This window comes from Poecilia reticulata, linkage group LG5 (genome assembly GCF_000633615.1).
Source record: "Poecilia reticulata strain Guanapo linkage group LG5, Guppy_female_1.0+MT, whole genome shotgun sequence".
NCBI classification, from domain to species: Eukaryota; Metazoa; Chordata; class Actinopteri; order Cyprinodontiformes; family Poeciliidae; genus Poecilia; species Poecilia reticulata.
The window spans coordinates 4,703,766-4,730,584 of record NC_024335.1 but is presented as its reverse complement, the minus strand read 5'-3'; the positions used below and the strand labels follow the sequence as shown (position 1 = coordinate 4,730,584).

The following is a 26,819-nucleotide window of genomic DNA, read 5'->3' as shown; positions in this document are numbered from 1 at the left end:
GAAATTATGTCATAATTATGACTTTGAAAGTCGAAATTATGACTTTGAATCTCATAATTATGACTTTGAAAGTCGAAATTATGACTTTGAATCTCATAATTATGACTTTGAAAGTCAAAATTATGACTTTGAAAGTCGAAATTATGACTTTGAATCTCATAATTATGACTTTGAAAGTCGAAATTATGGCTTTGAATCTCATAATTATGACCTTGAAAGTCGAAATTATGACTTTAAATCTCATAATTATGACTTTGAAAGTCGAAATTATGACTTTAAATCTCATAATTATGACTTTGAAAGTCGAAATTATGACTTTGAAAGTCGAAATTATGACTTTAAATCTCATAATTATGACTTTGAAAGACGAAATTATGACTTTCTGTTGGTCTTTTATTTTGTCTTTCATGGCGGAAATGGGCTTCCATGCAAATAGGCTCACCTGGAAGTTTGATTTCAGAAATACCAAACTAATACACTAAAGTTTTTTCAACATGCCTAGTTAAAAACAAATTAAAACGCATTTTAAAAAAATGTAAAGAATATATTACTTACCAAAACCACAACAATAAATACGTAACAAAACAAATGCAATATTTATTTATTTTTTCTCAAAGTACCAGTACCATTTGAACTAACCTTCAAAATTTTGACATACCCACATTCCCAGAGGTCCATTTGTCCATTTATTTCATACCCAACTTTTTCAGGTAAGAAACACCCAAAACTATTTTTTAATGACAACATAGCAATGTATATATAAATGCAATCAAACATCTTTGAATATACGTTTTACCAGTAGCTGTCATATTTGATAATGAACTGTGGGTGCCTCAGCACCTTCAAATTTCCAAGCTGAAAGTCCCATTTTGGGGAACATTGTTTTTCATTTTCCAACTTTAACCTTATAAAATCCAAGTACAAATTGGACACACATTACTCTACAATCTACTTTTTAATATATCTCTTTTTCAGGTTAATTAGCAGTAGATAAATCAGTGTCTAACGTTTATTATTAATATAAGAAATTATTTGTGCAAGATATTTAAAGGTATAAGAAGGTCCCATAAAATTGAAAATGTCATATGTTATGAACATATTATTTTACAATCAAATGTTAGGTAAATCAGCAGCATTTTTATTTATTTTTTTGCTGCAGTAACAAACTCTCCCCCCCTCCCCAGCAGCAAGGACTGTTTCCGTTTCAAGATTTGAAACTGCCACCTCCTTCACCCCTTGTAATCGGCCTTAATGGTACTTTCCAGGAAGTCCTGTGCAATGTGTAATCCAGTGTTTTCTCGGGTCTTTGTGCACAAATATACGTTGTGTAAACGACGTATTTGGTTTTTGTAAAACGACCAAACACTTTGTGACACATGGCAGCTTCTTCACAGAAAAAACAAATAGCTTAGAGTTCGGCAGCAGCTGAATAGCGGTACCTGCTCTTCGGAGTTATCATGCCAGACTGCTTCTGTCTGTGCGCGGTCCTACTGGGTCTCCTCATTTTAACATTAGCAGGTTGTATATTTTACTCAGGACTCCTAGCGGATATCACTGTGAAAACTTGCTGTCCTGCCTTTAATAAGCTGACTTTCGCCTATAAATTCAAAGAAGGCGCATATAAAGACAGCGGGGAACTTTTAAAGGAGGCTCGCTGCATTGGACTTGGACTCGGACTCCCATGTCTTGGAGTGTTTTATGAAGACCCTAAAAAGGTAAACATTATTTTTCCAAATTCTTTACAAAAATATGCTGAATAAATGCAGAATATATTTTTTTATATAGATAATATTGTGCAATGAAGTGTAAGGGGAGGACATAGATTAGGACATAATTAGTTCACTACTTGGCCACTAGATGGCGATAATGCCATTCTTTACGAAAATAATCCCTCAACTAATTTAACGATTTAAATATTGTGATATTCTGTAGTTTCTTCACTATTTCTTCTCACATTTGATATATAAACCGAAAAAAAGATGTATAAAAAACATTTTTAAGACTTAATTAATTTTTATTCATAATTTATTTGCCAAAACTGGATATAAAGTTGTGGATTTAATATAGCAAATGATAATGTGAAAATATTTAATATTTGAAATGTTTTAAGATTATAATGCTGTTATTGAGGTTTTTATCAACTGGGAATCAGGTTAAGTAACTCATAGCTTATGGTTTATATGTGCATTTCTTAATTCATTTTGGATATCATTCTGAACGTCACAGGTAAAGCTTTATTATTGTCTATGATTACTTATTTTTTTATATTTTCTTTTTTTTGCAAAATTATCTGAGTAGAAAAACAAAAATGGAAAACGCTATAAGGCTGGAATTTTCTTTTTCTGTTTTATCATCACTTTACATATTGTTTGGCTGTAGTGTGTCTTATGTATTTAGCTGTCATAAAATGTTGCCTAAAATTTCATAATTGGAAATGTACTCTTAAATCACGCTGTATTTCATTGGAAGAAAAGTTACAGTCTATTTTACTGGATGATTCTTTCAGCAGTAACAGCATGGAGTGAGTCGGGCACAAACAAAAAAAAAAAAAGGCTGATGTGAGATCCATGGGTTACATCTAAGTGGCATATATGCTACCACTGTTGTTTAATTTTACATGTATTTTTCAATGAGTAAAGCAACTTTTCAGGTTTGTTTTGCTGAATATATACCCTTACAACAAGACGGCACACTAATCCTATTAACCCTGGGTTTTTGCAGTAACATTCTGACAGTTAATTTGGATATAGCATCATTATTTCTCTAAAGAAACTGAACTAGAGTCGTGCTGCAGGAAGCCTGTGTCAAAAATGGGAGCTATTTCATAAAATTAACCAGCAGTTAAGAGGCCAAAGAATATTCCTAAATATTTTAATTCCAAGAAGATTATGTCAAACTTTGAATACTTTTAAGTTTTGTAAAATAAGATGCCTATTTTATTAATTTAATTTTTTTCAGATTGAAGCTTTTGTTATCACCTGAACCGATGTTGAACATGATATGCAAGTGATTGTCCGACCCATAGCTCTATGTTGCCACCAGCTATATTGAAATGATATCGTATGTAATTTTATGGTAATAGGCTCAAATAATGGAGATTATATTATTACAGACACACTTTGAATGAAGCGGTTAGAATTGCCATTGCATAATAGATTTGCATAGCAATTAGGAAATCATTGAATTGCAGCTAATATCATCTTAAGAGTTTAAAAATGCAATAAAATCCCAACATTATGCATCTTTGCCAGTCTTTGTTATCTTGGACAGTTTTATGAGAATCACCAAACATATTTAAGCTGGAATTTAATCCTTTAATTCTCAGTTTCTAGTTTTATGTATATAATGTTGGCTTTTAATTTGTAAATCTTCCACTCTTAATGAATTAGAAGTTATGCAAAAGGAACATTTCATTACAGATATGTAAAAGTAAATGCACTGTATAGAAAATAAAAAATGAACATGCCAATGTTTTTCCCAGCAAATATGTCTGATGGGGTTGAGATAAAGCCTATGCTATATTTAATAACCAAACTAATTCACAAAGAAATATAATTTCTTTATATGGGTAAGTATATGTGTAATAAAATGGAATGACAAAGAAACTTATTAATCCTCTGAAGACCAGAAACACACACAGTGAGTTTATTTATTTGTATTTTTATGGCTGGAGAATTGTTTGAAAATATTGGGCATGGAATAACCGTCCCAGCCAACTTAACTTTTCAAACATACAGATGTCATTGACAGCACATTTATATCTAAACCTCTGAATGTTCGTATGATTAATTTAATGCCGCTGTATAATATGACTAATATAATTGTTTATTATTATTTTAAGTATGGAATAGGCTGTATATTGTAGTAATTACAAGTTATTTTATGAAAGCATTTCTTTATTCTATGATGTTGTTTGTATCATATATAGTTTTGAGTCTAACACTGCAAAAATAGTTCAGTACAATTAGTAGAATATCATGGGAGGTTATGAAAACCTTGTTGCTCCATCCAGCCCTGAAGGCTGTAGAATAGTGATGTTTTGGATCATGGTGTTTTATAAATATTGTAAACTTCTGAAAAGCCATAACTCTTTGGATTTCTGCCTCCATGGCCATTTACCACCAAGCTAACACCAAGAGTCAAATTTGTAAGTGGGAACATTATCACCGTCTCTGAACATAGAAAGGCACAGTTCATATCATTGAAGGAAGGTTAAATGGATAATTTCATAGAGACATTCTGGACAATGTAAAACTGAAACAAAAATAGACTTTTCAGCAAGACAGTGGCACTACAGACAACCGTGGACACTCCTATTTATTGCTTCCAAAAGACTAACAACTGCTAGAATGACTTGAATCCAATTGAAAATCATTGAAAGTCTTTGAAAATCATTGTCTATCAGAGAGCATAGAAGAAGCCCTTAAGACTTACTTGAACCAAAGACGATTTGTGAGAAGGAATGACTCAAATCATACTTGAGTGATTTATGTGATTAGTTTCTCCATGAAGAAGACATTGACATAGCTGAAATTGTTATTCCCAGAAAATATTTTTTCTACAAAGTATTTAAAAAATGTCAATAGCTCTATTTAATACCTATTGCTCTGTCATTGCACTTTACCACACATAATGTATGGGTTAAATTGTTTAAATTTCTTCCTATGTTTGGATCACATTGGAATGGGACTCATTCAGAAATAACTTTCCAAATTAACGTCATTCATGTTGTAATGGTCAGACAGAAACATAATGAAACCCTGAAAATCATCAAGCCCGAGGCCTTTTATGGTTGAGGTTGACCTGTTCTGTTAAGAGTACGGGGGAAAAAAACAAAACAAAAAAAACATTTCACAGTGAGACTAAAAAGTCATGAGTCAACTAGAACCTTGGTTATATTCACACAGCAAATTGTTTGTCAAATATGTGAAAAACATTTTTTTTTCATTGCTAACTGTTAGTGCAGAATTGATGACACTGCCAAAACTTTCCATAGCAACCTGATGGAATGTAACCAGAGTTTAGAGATGAGCTCTTCCCAGCTCTGCTTCAAAACGCCTTTGTTATGCTCTTCCTCTTTATTTTTTATTTTTTCCCCTTTCCCCAAGCTTGCAATTAGAGCAGTGGGTCCTGTTTCCTCTGCACGGTCACAGCCAAGTCTTGATCTAAGTTGGAATAATTGTCATAATGATCTCGGCTCATTAGCGTCTGAGCCTCGGGATGCCATTCAGTGGCCGCACTGCCAGCCCCGGAGAGAGTGCCCTCACACAGGAGCACTGGTATTTGGTGCCTAAACAGGCAGATGCCGTCCGCTGATATTTGCTGCAGGAAGCTCTTGTAAAAAGTGTAGCTGAAAGAGGATACGCATATGTGTGTCCCTCATGCTCAGTTCTCTCACTTTTACCTCATTTAATCACTTCCTCTGGAAAAACAAAATACCTCGATGAGAACTTGATTTGGTTCTAAGATGGTTGCCATGGATACAGGGCTTGAACAGCTCCGTTTTATTCCTTCAAACACCCAGCTTCACATTCTGGGCTCCACTCACTAAAGCTTCTCCAATCAGCCTCTTCACAGCTTCAAAGCCAGAACGGGTTTCTGGGATCCAGTATGTGCACTTCAACTCTGCCTTTAAGCCTCGAAGTTTGAATCCAGCTGTTAGAGGAAACGGTTTGTCCAAGAGTAGTCTAGGAACATTAAGCACAAATATTCTACACAATAGATGCCTTATTTCACTATGTGAAGGAATCTTGTATTGAACGATTTTATTAAAGACGGTAGCTCGAAAGTATTTATGGTACAGTAACATATCCAGCGAAAGTATTCACACCCTGTAACTCCTGAGACATATGTAATTTACCAGTTTGATGCTATGAAGCTTACCGTGCTGTAAACAGTTATCCCCCTCTGCAAAGAGAGTAGTTCTAAACCAATCAAGGTGGCTGTTAATATTAATGGAGTATTCGGAAGCGTGGCCGACATAGACTGAATGACTGTTCACTTCCTTTGCTGCCATTTCTAAACTACAGGCAGAAAAAGTATGTCATTGTTCTCAACGCCTCCTGTACGCTTAGTTGAAATTCAGCCAAACAATACTCTCATACAGCTAAATAAAACCCAGTGCACCCAATTCCTACAGTTAAATGTTTTACTTAAACAATCAGTTTAAATCCTCTGCCATTTTTCCATCTACTTCACAGTTATGCACTATCTGTGTTGATATCACACATTGAACATGAATTACAATGTGATAAAAAAAAAAAAATCAACAACAAGGTGCATTTTAATGTTTAATGGTGGCCACATTGGTAAAAAAAAAAAAAATCATGATCAAAAAGTTTACAATTTTTAGAGTTTTAATCTCCTCCTCTAATTTCCTGTAGCAACTAGCTATGGTGCATCAGAGGACTGTTAGCTGTTCCCTTTCAGTGGTGCCCAAAGTCGGTCCTCGAGGGCCGGCATCCTGAAGACCATTTCTCTCCCTGGTTTAACGAACCTGTATCCAATGATGGCTCATTAGAAGGCCTAAGAAGAACTTTGTCATGCTGAGGAGGTTGTTACAACCACTAGGGAGAGAACTAAAACGTGCAGGATGCCAGCCCACGACGACCGACTTTGGGCACCCCTGCTTTAGATAGACAATAGCCTCACGTTTGAAATGTAAAAAGTGCCTTCATTGACAAATAATGCACTTGGTTCACTATTTTGAGGCGTTAGTAAATAGTGTAATTAGAGGCGATCATTTACACAGCTGTTAATCATCCCTCCATATTGAGACTAGAAGAATGCAAGCTGTGTGAGCTGCCACTACAGATGCACTGTCTATTAGCGTTTTGCATGTCATTTCTGGACCATAGTTGTTATGAACAAAATTAGAAAAGGCTGCAAACAATAAAGGAAGGCGATATACAAAAGCGGATTTCTAAATGGTGCACTGCATGCAACACCATGAAGTTTTATTTATTCATGGAGGAATTTGTGACATCAGTGAAAACACATCAGAAAAAAAATCTAACAATACCAGATGAAAGCAATGGCTAGATCATACTGGAATACTTGCTATTCCTTTTCAGTGCTTAAAGCCAGCGTTTGTAGATTCTGGGAGATAGATTGAGTGAATAAGAAGAGATGACAAGTGGAAAAGCTGCAGATTGACAAATGCGGTTGCCCATCTTCAGGGACCAATGTTCATGTCACATCGTGATGAAAGCTGTGGGGATGGCAGCGAGACGAGGGGCTGCTCAGGAAATGCTTGTCAGTCTTTGGGGCGACTGATGAAATCTCTTCTATACTTGTTCTTTCAGGAAGTTATTTTAAAACATTTAAGACCGTAGCTCTACAGAATCTGAGTGCATAAGAAACGCTTTGTATGCTCGCAAAGAGACTTTAAGCAGTTTTTTTTCTGTTTCCTGTTGCCTCAGCAATGGCTGTTCTGCTTCTACGCAACTGAGACCAAAGACGACATGATTCCTAGGGTTACATTTTAACATTGTTCTTCATATACGAGCCATCAATGGCTCGTATATGAAGAACGAGCCATTGAAAACCCCCCCAAAGCATCAAACTGGTGCCAAAATACGAGCAGTTTGAGGAGCAAAACAAAGACTGAACTGCTGTGAGTTGTCAGGTGTACAGAGATTGTTTATTGCACTTGCTACCATTAGATGGGTTTTCCTCTTAAAGTTATTTCTTGAATAGTTTGGTTGGGCTGGAAAATGTGTAATGGGACCAAGTTAGGTAATTCCACCACATTTATTAAATAACTTTCTAATTTTGCTTCTCTTCTTGCAGTAGAGGACAATCTTGCTGGTCCCTGAAGTATTCATTTGGAGTGTTTGCCTTGTTCTGTTTTTTATGCATGCCACTCTCTTTCAAAGTAGGAAAAGGAACAGGAACTGCTTTTCTGACAATTTCCTCTAATAGTGCTCAAATAAATAAAACTTCTACTACTTAGAAGTCTGGATGGTAGCTAAATATCTTTAATATCTTTTTTTCTTTTTTTGTCTAATTTGACTCAAACTCTTGCTTTTCCTAAAATCTTTCTTTAACATTAAGTTTGTACAGTTTTTGTCCATAAAATCAGATTCTTTGGAGATTTTGTTGAAACTTATTGTTTCTATTGTATATCAGTTCAAATGATCAAGGATAGATTTCAGTTGTTATTTTTCACCATTAGTCATGTCAGGTGTTACGTTGGACCTTTGCAGAAGTAGGTAGCAACTAGTATAAAAATGGAAAATGTGTGGGTAAAATAAGTACAGTTTATGATGAAACAGCCTGTAGGCTGATCTATCCCAGCAATGACATGAATAAGTTATTTTCCTTCATTGTGGTGAATCTTTGGACCACTCTTTATTATATTGTGTCAGTCGAGTGTGTGTGCTTTGCAGGCATTTACTCCTGCAAAGCTTTCTTTATGTCCTGCAGCAGAATTGAGTTGAAGTCTGGACTTAAAGTTTAACTCCTTTATTCTTTTCATTTTCAGTCATAATGTTATTATTGCTTTAGATTTCGGTATCTTTGTACCATGACATCCATTTTTCAGCCAAGCTCAGATGGCCTTACATGTGATGCTTTTGAATACTGTACAGAGGAGTTCATGGTCAGATGAATGACTGCCAGGAGGTTCAGTGGCTGTGAAACCCAAAACATCACAACCACCAACATGGTTGACTGTTTCTATGGAGTGTTTCTCTGACATGGTGTTTGCTTTTTCCCCGGCGTGAATTATGGTGGATTAAGTCAAATTTAACTTTACAAATCTAAGTCATGCTGCCATGTTTCTTTTTTTTTATAGAAAAAAGGTTTTCCACTTGCAACATTTCCAAACAAAGCATGCCTGTTTGTTTGCTTCTGTTTTAATTCCACATTCATGAACGTGATGAAGATGTCAAAAAAAGAAAAAAGATATTTTTGGCCCAAAAACAGACTCAATCATTGATTAAAAATACTCCTCACCACATTCTTCTAGACTTGTCGTATTTAGGTGTTCCTAATCAATGTTTATTAACAACAGTGATATTATTTTTAATCTCTTTCCCCATAGATATCTGCTCCACTTTGCCGCTACGCGGTTGGCTGTATTCTGAGTGAGGGCGAAAACAAAGTTGATGAGGAACTTCTGAAGCAATGCAAGTCATCAGGGTTTAGTGTCTTCTCCTTCCCCCAAGTCACCCACGTGATTTCTACCTCATTCCGTCACACGGCGCTTTTTTCTACGTACTTCAGAGTGAGACGAGTCTACCCACAGCTGGAGCGCTACATCAAGGTACGCAGAGTTTAGACGCCTACAATAATTTTCATCATTTTATGAGGGTTTGCATGAAAAGCAATGTTCAATTAATAATACTAAAAAAAACACATTTAATTTGTTTGTTTAATTTTTCCAGAAATAAGATAAATGGTACTCTGAACATACATTTACATTTAAGAAATGTTTTGATTAGAACTTGGCATTTGCCTATTGTAAACAGACAAAAAAATTAAATGTAACAAAACATGAAAAATTTGAATCAGCTTTATTTTGTAAGGTTAGTAAACAAAGAAGGAATTTGACTTCTGTTTCACTTTATTTTTAATGAAGACATTTTAAATGAATATAAATGTAACAAAAGGGAAAAGAAGATGATTTTTTTTTGTAAATATGTGTACATACACTGTTTTTTCACATAATTGTAAACTTTAATTTAATATTGTTTCACCTCATTCCGTCACGCAGTGCTTTTTTTCTACGTACTTCAGAGAAAAAAAACAATTCAGTGGAAAAAAACAACTTTGTTTTTTCACAAAATTGTAAACTTTAACTGTACAAGACAGTACAAAAGAACAAGAAGAAGGAAGTAATCTAAGTGGCTTGGTTTTGTTAAAAACTAGATAGTTAGCAGGAACTTTTAAAAAGTACATTTTTCCAAGTATTCTTTTCTTGTATCAGTCTTTAAAGGGTGGATTTTAAATGCCATAATATTTTCCTTTTGTAAATGTTAAAAAGGAAAAACTGCATGTTCTGTCTTCTTTGTGGTTATTTTTAAAAGAAAAGGAACGATTTGCTAGAATGAATCACTGAAACCCTGAGCAAGCCTTGCTTCTACCAATGCAAGCAAATAATCAATATTTAACCTCAGACCCCCTCATGCATGAGTAAGTCTTTCAAAGTTTTTTTTTTTTTTTCTGTTGAGAGTTTTGGCACATGAAAACTTTTCATTACTCATTCTTTTTTTTTGCAACATCCTGTGGAGGTTCGGAGGCTTGTGTTAGGAAGACATTTATAGCAGATAAAAAGACGGAGATGTGGTGTGATCCTGAACAAATTAGGGAAAGGAGGAAAAACAACAGTAGGAGTGCTTTATGAATAATGTGTCTAAGGGATGTTAAGAAAGTGAGTCACTGTGATGAGCAGAGGACTCGGTGAATATGGTGAAACAGGGAAGTGTGCTGTAACAGGTGGCGTCGCCGTAGGCAGTCTCAGTCGCTGTACGACTGCTGAGGGGAGGAAAATGTTTGCGTGACCCGTTTGTGGCTGGTTCTGCCATCTGCTTGGAAGCTGTTTAGACCTGGCTTTTCTCCAGTGGCACTTAGCCTGCACGAAAGGTCAGCTTATAGCTAGCCCAATATAATCTGAAGCTCTATTACATTTCCCTTCCCCCCCCCCTTTAGGTATTTAAACACTCGCTTATTTCACTGTTTTTACTTTATTTAAAGTTTTCTACTCTTGTTAAGAGAGTATAAAAAGATAGATTAAAATCACAAGTAGGATCTGGTATGAAAAATGATGTTGCCCAGCTCTAATATACGTATATATTATAATGTATAATATACTAAGCAGGGCTCCTGAGGTTGTGACGATGTCTGTCTGATATCCACCAAATGAGCACAAGCTTTCAAAATTGTTGTTTTAAAACATTTTCAGTAGCTTTAAATTATTAAGAGATCGTGCTCAGATGTTCATCTGTGCTATAATTTTCTCACATATTTCCTATTGCATAATTGTTTGGGCTCAAACATTGCTATCTAAACACTAGATGTATTTCATCTCTGCATAAATCAGCTCTGAAAATCATGAATAAAAAGCCCATTTATTTGCCATCACTGTTTAATTTGAAAAAGATCAATTTTGCTTAACATTGATAAATCCATGCACCTGTGTAAATACAAATTCTATAGAAATATAAATTCTCTCTAAAGCAAATCATTTGCATTCTGTTTTGAAATCATATCAAGCTGCACTATTTCCATCCAAATAAAATTGTATTTAATTTCTTTTTTTCTTTCTTTCTAATGATGTGTCCTTTTTGTTCTCAAAAATTGGATTTCACAAGCTGACGGCAGCCCGAACGATTTGCAACAAGAATTTTGCTTAACTCAGCTGTGATGCCGTTATCAACTTCCAAGGCAAATTGAATAGTTCAAACAAGGGACATTTCAGATGTCTTTTATGTTCTCAGTACTGATTGTAACCGTTCCACAGAATATGATGCATCCTTTCAAGGATTTCTTTATTGGACACTGACATTACATCGAACCTATTGGTTTGAAAAATCAACATTATATATTTTAGAAGTTTAAGGGATCACTTGTAAAAATAAAAATCAAAAATTAAAAAATTACGATATTTAAATTTGATCAGTTATTGAAATGATAAATCCTTTAGATGACAAGATTTAGAGGAAATATCATAGCTATGGATTACTAATAGAAGCAGATTAATGAGAAAAGTTCTCTGTTTTTTTTTTTCTTTCTTTTTACTGTGAATAAATATTCTGTTGATGGCTCAACATATCCCAAATGAGGAGACCTTTTCAATAAGCTCATTAGCATTTAGCATGCCTAGCTTGTCATGGCGAAATTATTTCTGTCTGTTGCACTTTGAATGGCTGCCCTGTGGCCAGGCCTGATATTTGCCTTGTCAGACCATCGATTGGCCCCGATGTTTTTTCTTCTGTGCCTTGGCTCTTTAGTCTTGGGTGAGACCACAGAAGTGTTGGCATCTTGAGATTTTATTTTTTAGCATAGTGGCCAGGCCTGCAGATGGAGATGGGTGGTAAAGAGGGGGGATAATATTGCTGACATTCACAGAGATCTAAAGTTTGTGAAAGGCAGATGATGGAACATTTGTTTGCTTGGGGCCACTCAAGTTTCTGGCTAGCACAGAGGTCATGTGCTGAATGTGAAGCAAGGTTTTCTTTGCTCAGTGGAATTGTTTTTAGAAACTGGCCCTGATTAAACTCTGCATAAAGTCTTCTGTTGCGTAAGAGAGGGATTCAAGGGTTCGTCTTTAGACTCGCGATGCTTTCTGTCAGATTCCGTCATCCTGTTATTTAAATGGGTGACATGGATGCGAAGAAGAGCAGAGATGCAGGTCCACAGGGTTTGTTAAACATGCCGACTTTTAGCTAACTGTGACGTCCATTCAGAAAGGTCAGAAAAGGTTGTTGAGTTTACATACTTGAAAATGTCACGAAGGCAGCTTCCTGCTGGAAAATGCAGAAGGGTAGCTAAATTGTGTAGAACGGTTGCTTACTAGATGGGAAAGTTACACATTTACATGTTTGAGGCCTTGTTTAGATTTTTTAAATGCTTTCTGTATTTAATATCATGAGTTTCACTCTGAACTCTTACACTGACAGAAAGCTACTGATATTCTTTCTATTTTCTTTTATCCTCCCATTTCTGCTGCATTGCAGTACCGAACTAACTAAAATGTAGACAAGGGTCATGAAAGTTCATCCTACATATCAGAAAATGTGAAATTAATTTGACCAATAACTATCAGGCTGTTTGAGAACTTTTATAGAACAATGAAGGTTTAATTCCCTGACAGTGAATTCAATGACATCATTGTCATTGAATAGACAATGATGTCTATTCAAGTGGACATCATTGTCTACTTGAATAGACAATGATGTCTGGAAAAATAAAACTATACTGACACAGTAGAACACTTTGATTCCCACACTCTTGATCTCAATAAACATGCACTATTCACAGCTAAAAGACATAAAAGTCTAAGCATTTTAAAGGGTCAAACATGACAGAGCTTGATGTTCTGCAAAATCTTCTTAATTTCTTGACATTTAGATCTACTGTATGTAACATATTTTTAAAACACTCATAAAGCTGTCAAAATGAGAAAGTCTTTTACCTGTTACCTGTTTCTCCTTCTTTCTTGTTTTTAGCTGTTTGTTCAGCTCTTCCTTTTCTTTATCAGTGCCCACAAACACACACCACATATTTTGTTATATCACACCCCAAAACTAAAATCTAATTGAAAACATTTGAACCATTATTTTTCTCAAGAATAAAAAAAATGAAGAAAATCACTGTTTGATGCACTACCATAAATTTGGGTAGTGTTTTGGTGTTTTAACCATCTTTCTATCCTCTTTCACAGGTGGTCTTTATATTTATCTGACATAAATTTCTTCCTTGTTTCTTTTTCTCTCGTTCTCAGTCCTCCCTTTCTGCAGCACAGTGTCTTTGCTTATTTTAACTTCCTTTTTTTGGACTGGCAAGAAATTGGAGTACTTAGAGAAAACCCTTTCAAGCACAGGGAATGCATACAAACTGAAAACAGAAAAGCGCTGCTGGGAATTTGAACCAGAGGCTTTTTTCTTATGAAACAACTATACAGATTAAGTAATAAAAATATATGGAATAGTTCTTGCATATGTTTATACTCGTACTCAAGCTGAACTAAAAACTCTAAAGATAATTGCTTAACTAATGTTTGTAAAAATGTTTAACTGCCTCCTCAATTTATTGTTCAAGTGCTGGTGGTGAAATGGGAACATGAACTGGGGAGAACTGCAAAACGGAGGCAGTGCCACAAAGACAACAACAATTTGACACAATTTCGTTAAATCAGACTCCCTTCCTGTGTGTGGATTTATTTTTAACCAATTATCCACATTAACTTCAATTCAATGGGCATCTTTTGATCAAGTGTGTTGCATCACGACCCTGCAAGCCAACTCTTCCCTCAGGAGCTTCTGCAGAGTTTGCCTGTTAAATGTTCAAACATGACTTTCATCCAACAGCAGCTGGGAATCTACTGTTGATGTTAAATGTCACATCTACATATGATTGATCTGATTTAAACTTTATTCGCTGTTGCTCTGTCGCGATGAATTAAGATCAGGCAGCGGGGTGTGAGTGCAGTTTTCTGAGGGTTGGTTATTTTTAGATTTGTGACAAACAGTTTTGTGCCTGTGGCCGGCCTATCAGTTTGTTAAGGAGCAGCAAATGGAGCAATACTAAAAGGACATATGCTGTTGGGTTTTGATGCTATGAGTCTGTAATTGTGCGTTGTAAAAAGTTTGACCTGCTTGCGATGTGGACGCTTGTATCACAGCAAACGACTGAAGCCGATAAACAATACGATCAAGCTGGACTAACCTAATAGAAATGAGAAAAACTGAGCTTTCAGCACATATGTGGAGTCTTTGGAGCTTATGGCATTGGGAAGAGGATAATATCACAATCTGTTTTTAAAAAGAAGTAGGGATGCTCAATTAGATTAAAAAAATGGTTGAAATAAGATGATCATTGCTGCATTAAAAGTTCACCAGTTATTGGCAGGAATATGACTTAAATTCTGGGCATATAATGAAGTCTTTCTTATTTCCATTGGGAGCAGAGCTGATCAGCTCCCAGGAAAAGAAATGGCCCTCCTGAACTGGCTGCTTTGCAAAGGTCAGCCAACATCCATCTGTGAATACTGAACTTTGAATGGGATAGGGTGAACTTTACTTCAGTTGATTTTAGAAGCAAGAATTGGTTGCACAAGTTTGAATTTATTGTTTTTGTTTTTTTCTCTTATTCATACATGGTCATAATGTCTTACATGCACCATTCTACTGGTAAATAGTAGCCCCCATTTAAGGTGGTTTGTTTTCATCACAGTACAAACATTTTCCACTAGATTCAGGTTGGAGCAGTGGTTCTGAACCTTTTTTGAGGTACCGAACCCCCCAGTTGCATATGCGCATTCACCGAACCCTTCTTATTCCMCCCCCCCCCCGACTCACAAAATACTTTGTGGTATTCTGATTTAGTAATGTAATTATATTAACTGTGTAACCACCCCCACACCACTAGAGGCAGTAGCAACCCCGAAAAGGAGCAGATTTAGACTATAGAATTTGGTAAAAACTGTGAGCTTTGCTGAAGTAATTAAAGACACAAGTTCAAATCCATGCTGAGAGTGGAGCTCCTTCAGTCAGTACTCCTCTGCAGCACTGATTGGCTAAGCAATGTAACGTGATCCTCTGCAGCAAGTGATGGCAAAGCGGCGCGTCATCACGACTTTACACAAGTGTGTCTTTACCTCCGCGGCTGAGGCTTCGCCGAACCCCTGAGACCGACTCATCGAACCCCTGGGGTTCGATCGAACCCAGGTTAAGAACCACTGGGTTGGAGGAATTTCCAAAAGTAACTTTGACGTTGATTTGTCACGCCCGACGAACAATGTTTGAGTTCAAAATATCTACCTCTTGATTGGAGGTGAAATGGAAAAACTGCAAGATTTTCCTCTTTCCTCATTATTTAATTAAAGTTGTGCAACCCACAAGCGTCGCTTTCAGCAACTTTCAGCATTATTCTACCAGCACAGTGACTGACAGCTGGTACGGTGTTCTTCAGTTTACAAGCCTTATCCCCTCTCCATCAAACATACGTCATGTTATTTCAGCCAAACAGTTCATTCTTTGTCTCCTCTGACCATACAGCTTTTCTCCAGTAGGTATTTGGCTTTTGGTATCCTGCAAATTTCAGCTGAGCTTGAAGGTGTCCATTTAGGATCAGGAGTTGTACACCCTCTATTCACCTTTCCTCCCCTCCCTATTTCCTGTCCATGTACTGTTCAATAAAGGCAACTAAAGCCTAAAAAAGGGACGGCCATTTACTGAAATCTTAGTTTCACTAAATGAGAGAATTTTCTATAAATATAAATTGCGAATTAAATTCTCATTAAAGAAATCACTCCACTTTGAGTTATACAAACGTTTCAAATCATTCACCAAAAGTCTAACATTAATACAGCATTCACGCTGACGATGACTGAATGTAAATATTGGATATAAATGACTGTTTTTGGCATCCGGAGCTGAAACGTCTGGTGTTTTTGGATGATTCACTGAACCAAAATCCAAACATCTTTTACAGATTGTAAAATTTAATGCTCTGATGGGGCAACATTCTTTTTAAGTGAAAATACTAAACACCATCTGTGATTACGGCTCTACTGTAGAAGTAACCCACACAAACACATCGCTGCTATTTGTCGGTGTCTTTTATGTGGATAGCTATGCAAATGAAATAAATTTACTTAAGTGTCCTCTTGAGGGATTTTCTAAAAAGTAATTCAAGAAGCAATTTTAAATCGTTCAAGTATGAGTCTGACAACAGGTTGAGGCCATCTAACCAAGGTGTGGGGTTTTATTAGTGAATGAAATAAAGAAAATGAAAAAGATAAAAAAAAAAAGGGGGGAGCTTAAGACTTAAGAACAGCTCTGTTCTGTTCAGTGACTTCAGACAGTCCTTGGTCATTTGTCAAGGTTGAATAAATTTTTGCAAAGACTGTCACCGCTTGACTGACACCTGGATTGTTCCTCCTGGCAGCAACTACAGCCTCTTATCCTGCTCCAGACTCTTTCAGCCATTATTTTTCTTCACTGTTATGAAATGAAACGAAGACTGTAATTGGGTTGTAGAGATACCGCGTTCCATAATTCTGTGCTTTATGAGGAGCTATCAGACTCTGAACAGGCCATTGTACTGTTGGAGAATCACTATTGTCATACTGCTGCTCTGACATTTAAAATGAGCACAGAACAAAGCAAAAATGATGAGCTAATAGCGCTAATATCAGGGATGTAGAGTGAAGCGTAAAGTTGAAAAGTAAATAAAGACAAAGTGAGCAGTGAAAGGAAGCAGGGACATGTGCCTCTGATGGAGCAGTGTCTCGCTAAGCTAACAGTTCACTCTTAATAAAACGCAACTCTAATGAAACTGTCAAATGTCACTAATTACTCATTCTGTCTTACAGTTGAATGCATGCACTTTCATTGCAGTGCATCTTGTGCTGCGCTTTAAGTATTTAAGCTGGAAAAAATGAAGCAGTGTAGGAAGTTTAATAGACACCTCAAAGTTACAGGATTTTAGCAATTCAGTTCAGATAGTGCTATGTTGTTTACTGTGAATTAATCTCACACAGTGTTTCATTTCAAGTGTTTATTTCTGTAATATTTGATTGCAGCTAAAGGCGTTATTAGGATCGCTCAGCGTTGTTGATTTAGCTCAGGTCAGAAAGAGTTGAATTTTCAAACGATAGCGGCTTTATGAGTAGTCTTTTAATAGACTAATAATATGCTGTACTAATTATGCTAGGACTTGTTTAAAAAAATGGATTCATTTTTAAGAATAAATGTGTGCAATCTTTGCAGCTGAAATGAATGACTGAGAAAAACCTACAAGTTAGGACTGGTGAAAAAAGCATTTTCCTAAACCAGAGAATAACGATATTTTTCATAAATAAAAAAAAGTAATTCAGAAAGGGGGCTTATAGGACAACTGCTAAACAGTCCAGTCTTTTTTTTCTCACTAGTCCGGGTAAGACACTTCTGACATCTCTGGTCCAGGAGTGTGACAGTTGCAGTTTCTATTAATATGTTTGGATGCAGCACCTTGTGAGCGGCTCTAAAACAATGCCACTATGTGGCTTACCCTTGTGGTGAACTGTCCAGCTGTCTGCTGGACAGTTGTCAAGTCAGCAGTCTTCAAATTGTGTAGGTCATGATGACATTTATGTATTAAAAATCTTTCGTTTGCTGTATTAGTCTTATGTAGGATGCAAAAACTTTGGTGCAACTGCCTTTTGTGTTTGTTTTTCACCATCATCTTTATTGTTTGGTATTTTACGATTGATTTCTAGGACTCCAGGACTCATTTTTGTTTTGTTTCTAGTTATTTATGAGGTTATATAAGGTTAGCGATTGTAAAGCATTCTTTATTTCGTGTGTGTCGAATGTCTGCTGATCATGGATTTTATGCTATTTGCCTTTGATCAGCGCACACCAACACAATGGACTTCATGTCTAAGATTTACTGCTGTGTGAAGGACCTTGACCCCTGCCCTGGAGCAATTAAAGATGAACACTAGCATAAAGTCATGCAGAAAAACAGCTTTTTTTTTTACACTGATTCACTATTGCAGATGTGTTATCAGCGCAATGCGCTCACGTAGCTTGTTAAAATATACCCGAACCGTTCAGAGTTGATATCAGCTCCTGGTGCTGGTGCTTTGAACGATGCCCTGGAAGGAAAGCTGTAATTTGCACAAGATGCATTCAATTCCTTCTCTGTTTTCTTGTGAAGCATTCCCACACATTTTGATATCTTTATCAATGTTCTTCTAACTTTTTCCTCTTCCCAATTTGTTTTTTGATATATTACCGAATCTGAGTTTTTAGTAAAACATTCCAGTTTAGCAAAATTCTGAAAAGATTTTATACATTATATATTAAAAAAAAGTTGTGCAAGACCGCAAGCTTTTACAGAGGCTTTGTGTGACGAATTGCCTGTGACATAACCTGGGGCAACATTGACAGTGTGAGGATGTGAAACTAAAATAATCCTGGGATGTACGGTTACAGCAAGTTTTACAACTCTTTAGTCTTACTTTTTTGCATTATCTGTACTTTTTGTTGTTGTTTTTGCTTCCCTGCATTAATTATAGGATTTGAGGATATGCCAGCATTTTTAAACTGTTATGAGTTACTATTATGAGCTGTAGGAAACTGCTCACTTTCCTGTAAAATCCAAAGATGATGGCTTAAGACACAAGTTTAAAAGTTTCAGACATTTTTGGTCTTCCTCCAGCAAATTGAATGCTAATCTGTTTGCTGTCATCCAAAAATGACAACAGCTTTAAACTGGAGCATGTTCAAAGAAAGCTGGAAAAAAGGCATGGTTGGAGTCTTGGTGTGCCAAATGAAATGTTTGTTGTTTAGCAAACAAGAAGATGTTGTAGGTTTGCCAGAATCAGCTCTGTATGCATGTCTGCCAGCTTTACAAAGACTGCAGAAGGGAAGGTGTTACTGTGGAGGAAATTGCAGAAGGGCTTCAGCTACTTCAGTGGTGAGGGAAACATCGAACATGATGTTGCACCAGTTATTTAAAAGTCATGCCACAAATTCAAGGTTTTGTCTAACTTGCAACATAATGGACTGAGTACCTTAGTGTAGATTATCTACACTAAGGTAATTTAAAATATTTTGGAGTTTTTTTCTGCAGTTGAGTTTACAAAATCCACTGATATCCACACTGGACAAAAAGCAAATACAGTTAAGCCTCTTTCCATAACTTTATTTTCTTGTTTTCTTAACTTTTTGTTATTGGGTGGGGTTTTTTGTGGTTTGCTAGAATCAGCTTAGACTTTGTAACCCTTCCCAGACTGACAGATTTCAGTGATTTTGTTTCTCATCTGTTCTCAACATTGCCTTGGATTGAATTACAATGTGGTATCTTTTAGTTTCATGTCATCAGACCAGTTTTATTAAGGGGATTTGGACAGATCTGGCTCTAATAAGACCTCATTTGGCTTGTGAAACTGAACTTAGTTTTCACCGTTACGTGGTTAGTCGCAGCTACTTTATGATTTAACTAGCTCCTTAATCAATGAGCTCAATATCTGTAAACAGCTTGTTACGACCTTCTGCTCACTCATCTTAAAGCTGCAAGCCAGCTTTTAGTCTGCCTTGCACACTGTAGTGTTTACGATTTCACAAAATAGGCAGCAAAGCAAGATCAGTCATGCCAAGTCTTTTTTCATACCTCTCAGAGGGATGGACGCCTTAGAGCTCTTGATCAGCGAAGGCTTTCAGGTGCAGTGGCTTTACAGAAGTCACTCTCCAGGGACAAGCCTTTGATGATGTCTTGCTAACCTTCTACCAGTACAGTAAAGTATTTTATAAAACCATAGAGCTGAGACTGTGGTTGTCCTTTTCATAACTTGATGTAAGTCAGCAACCTACTAAATGAGGTTGAACACTGCACCGACTGATTGACAGTTTTCTGTCTGACGAAGCTGCAGTACACTTCACAAATATAGAGCTGACTACATTATATAGAGTGCATGTAGAGTTAAAGACAAATGGTAATTTCACAAATCCTAATCCTACAACTTCAAATAGTCAAGATTTGAAATAGATTTGAAATCAATTACATATTGGATTTACCAGATCTTTGCTCCTTGCTCCTTTTCTCAGCATGAGTCTTGCAGTACTGAACACATAGCTGCTCTAAATTTGTAACCTGTAAAGTCACTTGTAACAGTCCTCTCATGTTATTATTATTTTTCATTTTAATCAAATAAAAGGACGCTGTCAGCCATACAGGAAAACACCTTAAAAAAAAATTTAATGAAAATGGAGGACCGTGAAAATTTTAAATTAACCCCATATCTTATTGTCAAAATGCCTGTAAATACTTTTATTAAAACCATCCCCCAGAATCTCACAATAATCTGTTGGTGATATTGGATCCTGTTCTCATGTGTCTGTGTAAACCGGTCAGTTTCATTTTCCAATTCCTGCTTTTCTTTGTTCAGAAAAATTGCAGTATCTTTGCGTTTGGAGGAGCAGCCCATAGTTGTGTTATCTATAAAGACATTTTCAATTCCCTGCAGCAGCTGAAGGTGGTTGGTAATATCGTCCACAAAGCAATTTTTAACAGCATTTGCGGCCTTCTTAACTTTAAACTTTAGAAGCAAGTTATCGTATATTTGCTCGAGAAAAGTTGCTGCATTTCTTTCTGTGCTGTAAGCATTTCTTAAGATAAATCTGATGCAAGTCTTCATCTTCACTGATCCATGCTACCAGTTATCTGAACTCAAAACATGCCTCTGGAGATATGACCAGAATGACCCTAAAATGACAACTGCTCTCAAAATTGAGACAAATGTATTCCCTTTATGGAGTCGCAGTACATGTCCTGCTAACTCAAGAAGTATGAACAATGTTCATATTCTCTAATCCCCTTTGCCTCAAATAGGACACACACTCGGGGATATGAACAGTGAGCCTTTGAAACATTTCTCTTACCAGTAAGGGTTGCTAATATTTCTCCACAAAAACATAACGTCGTCCCACATCAACACTGCATGTGGGTATAACTTTATTCTGTCATATTTTGGCTTATTTCAAGCTGTTGTTATTGGATTTCTGTGCCAGTCACAGAATGCCCATAACAAATACCAAGTTTGACCATAAATCCATAACTGTACTTAGTATCAAGCCACACTGGGCCAAATGTTGATGATCAATTTTGCAGTAATATCATCTGATCTAAAGTGTAATATTTCAGAAACTCAGGTAGAGTGAGGGGTAGAGTTGTAAATCGATCATCTGCTGGTGGTGTGTTGGATCCAGTGGCAGGAACGGCTGGCAGATAAATCTAGGAAGTTCAAATGAATAGTGAGAGTAAACTGAGAAAGTCTGGTGAAAGACAACTTTTAAGAGATTTCCGATGTCAAATTTACAGAAAGGGGCTGTGGAGTGTTTTCCAGCTACTGCTATTGACGGATCCTTCCACTTAACCTCTGTGGAAAAGTGTACTCTTGGTTGCACCGTAGGAAACTCTAACTGTCAAACCTGTGTACACTTACATTGAGCTGTGGGAGATTGGAGGGGGGAAAAAAAAGCTGAAAAAGATAAAAACAACCCAGAAATGGAATAACCATGTACAAAAATTGCTTGGATACGGGAGGAGAGAAGTCTCTTTTGTCCTGCTGATGGAAAAATAGACCACATCTTTAGCCTTGCAAAGTCACTGAGGCAGTCTGGATGTGCTTTCCTCTACTGTAATCTTAAATCATTCTTTCTCTATTTAAAGACATTTTAATATGTCTTCACGAACAGCTCTAATTTTTAATTGGGGCTCTGTTGCCTGGAAACATAGCTGGTCTGATTGTAAGCCTTATTTGCTGTTTGTTTTAGATGTTTCTTTGTATTATTGATTTTAAAGGGTGACTTCTAAAACCTTAGTCATGGACTGGTTCTGCACATTAGTATTTGACTAGGGGGCTTATAGAAAGAAAGTGTCATTGTTTTATGTTTTGCTGCTGCTCAAATGATTTTAGATGAATGACAATATGAAGGTCTTACTTTAAACTTCACTGTTTCATTGCTCAACTGGAATCTTCAGCATGGGAATAATGGGAATATTGGGTTATTTTGACAAATTGTTTCTCCAGCAATCCAGTCGTAAGACAACAAGTTGTAAAATAGATGGATAATTTTTGAGAGTTGTTGTGGTCCAACAGATAGATTCAACTTTTATTGCTCTTCATGCTGGTCAAACACATCGATAATTTATATAAGTTACATTTGGAGGCACATGCTCTTTTAAAATACTGGAAATATCTGCAGAAATTTTAATGGTTTTTGTTACTTATACATTTTGACTTGAGCTTATTTATTTAACAATAAAATGATCAAGTATGGGATTCATGTTACTGTTTACATGAGATTAGATTTAAATCATTTTAGGAGCTGTTGAAGATTTAAAGTTTGCTCCAGACTTCTCTTTTTGGATCAGCCCTGTTGTCTTTTATTGTCAAAAGATAGAAATTTGCAACCAGTTATCAGTGTATTTACCTCTAATCCACATGGTTCATTGTGACTAATATTTATTATTATTTTTTTGTTTGGAATTTAAATACCATATTTTTCATTAAATGAAATACAGTAAAAAATTGACACAGTAAAGTTTTACTTTAAAGATCTACTATTCAATGTCAGTTTTTATCATTGCAGCATCTGGTTAGCTCTGTGCACACATATGTCACATGTAATTTATCATATAGCATTTATTTGGCTTAAGATTTTATTCAAAGACTAGGGAAGTTCGGAACAAACTTTTGTGTTCATAAAAGTCTGAATAACTTTTGGTTACATCACCTGCTTATTAATAATCATGTACTGTGCTCAGTCTTTATTTTTTTTAAATGGTCTGTCACACTTTCATAAGACTTCGTTGATATGTCATTTCCAGTGGCTGGACTTGTAATGAGGCTAAAATGCAATCATGTTTTCAAGACGGAGAAATTAAGCAGCTGATATGTTCTTTGTCCAAATACTCATTCCTGTGCTGCCAGGGAACAAAAAAAAAAAATTTTAATTGACCCTGCTGCCCCAGACTGCCATAAACGCTCTCCTGAGCCCTGAGGTCATGGTACTGCTTTGAACTTGAAAAAATATCAAACAAAAAAATAACTTGAACACCATCCACAATCCTCTATGCAATTATGAGCTCTGATATGAACTGCTTGTCTTTTTCTTCCATGTATTCCTAGGACACAGAGAACTTGAGCTCATTGTAGTTGCAGCTATAGTAAGCCAGTCTTTTGTTTTTCTCCCTGCCAGTGAAGGAAAAGCTCTGGGGCACATGCATGGATACACAACCTAAGCAAAAATGTTCTTACCAATAACAATGCAAACTTCAAAGCCTATCGTACTTTGACATATGCCTAATTGTGGTCCTTTACACGTTGATAATTATGTGTATTTAATTTTGCAACAAGTAAATGTAATAAGTGTAATTACAACACTTATGCGGTGCTGCAATGTATAACTATGTGAGTGTAAACGTGTAAAACTTATGTTCTTTAGAATAAGTTCCATTTTTGTGTCTGCCACCACTCATTTTAATTTCCTATTTTATTATAACAATGCATTTGGGAAAAAAAGGGGATAAAACAAGGGGAACTTTGCTTCTGTTTTGAATAAAACAAGGGGAACTTTGCTTCTGCTTCTGCCACAACACCGTAATCAAGAACGCCAGCACAGCATCTGCAGATTCTTAGATTAGAAATCCAGTTTCCTATCATATGAGGTGAGGGGAAGCAATCAATCCTTGTCACAGAAGATTACTTCAGGGTCTCGAGGTATTTTAGTTTAAAAGCACATCAAGGTTGAATGTTTAAATAAATTATTTCTTTAGCCCTTTCAGTTCGACTCAAAAGCATTGTTCAGTCGTAGCTTGTGTTTCACTTTACTTGCAGTTTCAATGCACCATATTTGAATATAAAATATATTCCTAAATTCAATCTTAAAACTTCCTTTTTTGTTCTGCAATTCAGGTCAAAAGTGAAGCTCATTTATTTCAGATAGATCAATATATTTGAAGTTAATTTGGATAATTATTGCTTACCTTTGAAAGTTGGCTGCTCAGGAAATATGGATATTAATTAAAAGTAATACAACATTATTTCAGTATATAAAAATGTTATGGCCCACATAATTATGAGGACATTGTATTCAATTGACACTCTACCCGGAGAAAGTAAACTACCATAGGTTGTAGCAGAATATTTCGATATTAATGGGAAGTTTAATAACGGGAGATTCACAAGGTTTGGACTGCAGCTGGAGTCAGTTGAATTAGAAATTTTTGAAATGCTCCTTTTTTAAATTTACGTCTGTACATGACAGGTTTTTTCTTGCAGTAGTGTTTATTGAGTTGTGTAACTTTTATGCTTCTCACTATATTATTCACATTGCTGTCTAGTAAAATGTTAATTCAATCAAAGAAATAGAAACTATTAGATCTATATAAGTTGTATGAATGTCAAAAATAAAATATCATATGTGCCAATGGAGATTAGGCATCAGACTGAAACTACATTCAGAAGGTGGATATGTTTTGCTAAATAAGTCTATGCAGAATTGATTATCCTTCAGTTTCCTTTATTCTTCACATGAAAATGTCAGAGGCATTAATTAACCTTCTTGCTTGTACAAAGTGTTCTCATTTTGACAACAATGAAAATTATATTTGTTTAAGTGCAGCTTCTTGGTTTTTAAACAATCAGTTTGACGTGTGACTGATTTCTAGAAAATCTTTGATTTGTTAGCAAAAATAATTGCAAGTGCAATATGTACAGGGCTGGAAAGGCATTTTCACCATCTGAATGACTCAGTTTTACCCAGAAATTTTGCAAGTTTGCTTATTTTCCCCAGATGGTGAAAATGCCTTCCCAACCCTGTTTATATGTTGCTCTGCGTTAAAACAATTAGCTTAATATTCATGATAGAAATTAGTTATTAATTATTAGGTTTTTTTCACATTAATTGTAGTTTCTATGCTGATATATATTTAGCCTGTTTTGCTTAATTGCCTTTTGGCAGTGGAGGCTAGAAAACAGCCACTGAATGAGAAAATGACATCAAATTTACAATATTTAGGCCCGAGCAGCTAAGCGCTGCGAAGACCTATTGTTTTTCAAATGTTTTTTTTTTTTCTTCTGACAAATGAATTGCCTTTTTGGGGGCTTTAACATATTCAAAAACTCACCAAAGTTGGTGGAGACTGTGAACAATTTACGTATTTTAAGGTCTATGCAAAATTCGCAAAACAAATGGCTCAACAGCGCCCCTTAGAAAATTTCAAAAGACCCTTTCCTATTCACTTACTTTATCATAGAAACTTGAAATTTGGTACACTTGTAGAACTCCCCAAGACAGTCAGAATTTACAATTATTCTCATAGTGCAAGTCAAACAGGAAGTCGGCCATCTTGGATTGAATTTGCGAATTTCACCCCATTTTGGCCATTTATAGCCTTCGCATTTGATCGAACTCCTCCTAGAGCTTTTGATGGATCAGCTTCAAACTTGGTCAGTTGGTTCATAAGGCATGCCCGATTCAAAGCTATCAAAGTGGTGACTTTTCATGCATGCTGAAGGGGTGATACCAGGGGTCAAAGTTCACCGACTCACCAGAAAATAATAAACTGTTATATCTCCTWCAAAGAAACAGACAGAGCCACCAAACTTTCTGTGTGTGATGACCTTTGGGTGCCCTACAAGACCCAAACGTGAAATTTTGACACCACTTAAGCCACGCCCCCTTAGAACAGGAAGTGTCATGTTTTACTGTGAACGGTTGCTATCTGACATCTTTGACCTGATCAACATGAAACTGTGTCCACAGACAGAAGACATGTTGGTGTATAATAGTTTCCAACCCCGTTTGGTTTGGATGCAGCAGGTGGGCGTGGCGGCGTGGCGAATTGACCTGTAACACTGTGTCTATACGTTTGGCTCTGAATTCCACAATTTTGAGTCCAGCTGCACCAAACTCACTGAGATGGATCCTTATCCAACTCCCGACTGGAATCTAGTGCAATATTTGGAGGGCGTGGCCTAATGTCACAACAGCGCCACCTAGAAGAGTTTAAATAATCAGCCCCAAGCCATGCTTTAACCTAGAATTATGAAACTTGGTACACATGTGTATCTTGTCAGGATGTACAAAAAAGTCTCTTGGAGCCATGGTCCAAACCAAACAGGAAGTCGGTCATTTTGCGTCAAAGCCGCCATTTCCTGTTTTTCATAGACGTCGCATCTGATCGAACTCCTCCTACAGCTTTTGAGATACATACTTCAAACTAACTCAGCACACACTTAAGACATTGAAGGTGAAAAGTCATCAAAAGAATTCTCGCACATCAAAGCATGTGGGCGTGGCTAAGTGTCAAACTTTGGCTCTGTGCCATGAAATACTAAAATGCAATAACTTCTACAGGAAAAGTGACAACTTCATCAGACTTYCCATGTCTCATTATTGGCCAGCCTTGATCACATTCACAAGGTCATATGATGACATCCCCTTAGCCACGCCCCCTCCAACAGGAAGTCACCTGTTTTTGTCTGCCAGAAGTCTTACTTTTACTCTGACTCAAATGGTTTCAATGCTGTGCAAATTGATATAAAATGACATGATGATGAACTCTGTGTATGTTGGCTGCTAGCTGAAGCATGTGGG

At 36.3% G+C, this 26,819-nt stretch overlaps 1 protein-coding gene across 1 annotated transcript in view; it reads left to right on the top strand.

The window, feature by feature from the left end:
• The first annotated feature begins 1,239 nt into the window (after positions 1-1,239).
• The window catches only part of tex264b (testis expressed 264, ER-phagy receptor b), a 47,356-nt gene continuing 21,776 nt past the window's right edge, over positions 1,240-26,819 (top strand). The window contains exons 1-2 of the mRNA XM_008408720.2: positions 1,240-1,715; positions 9,047-9,268. Coding sequence (XP_008406942.1) covers positions 1,458-1,715; positions 9,047-9,268 — 480 coding nt within the window. The 5' untranslated portion in view covers positions 1,240-1,457. The remainder of the gene's footprint in view (positions 1,716-9,046; positions 9,269-26,819) is intronic.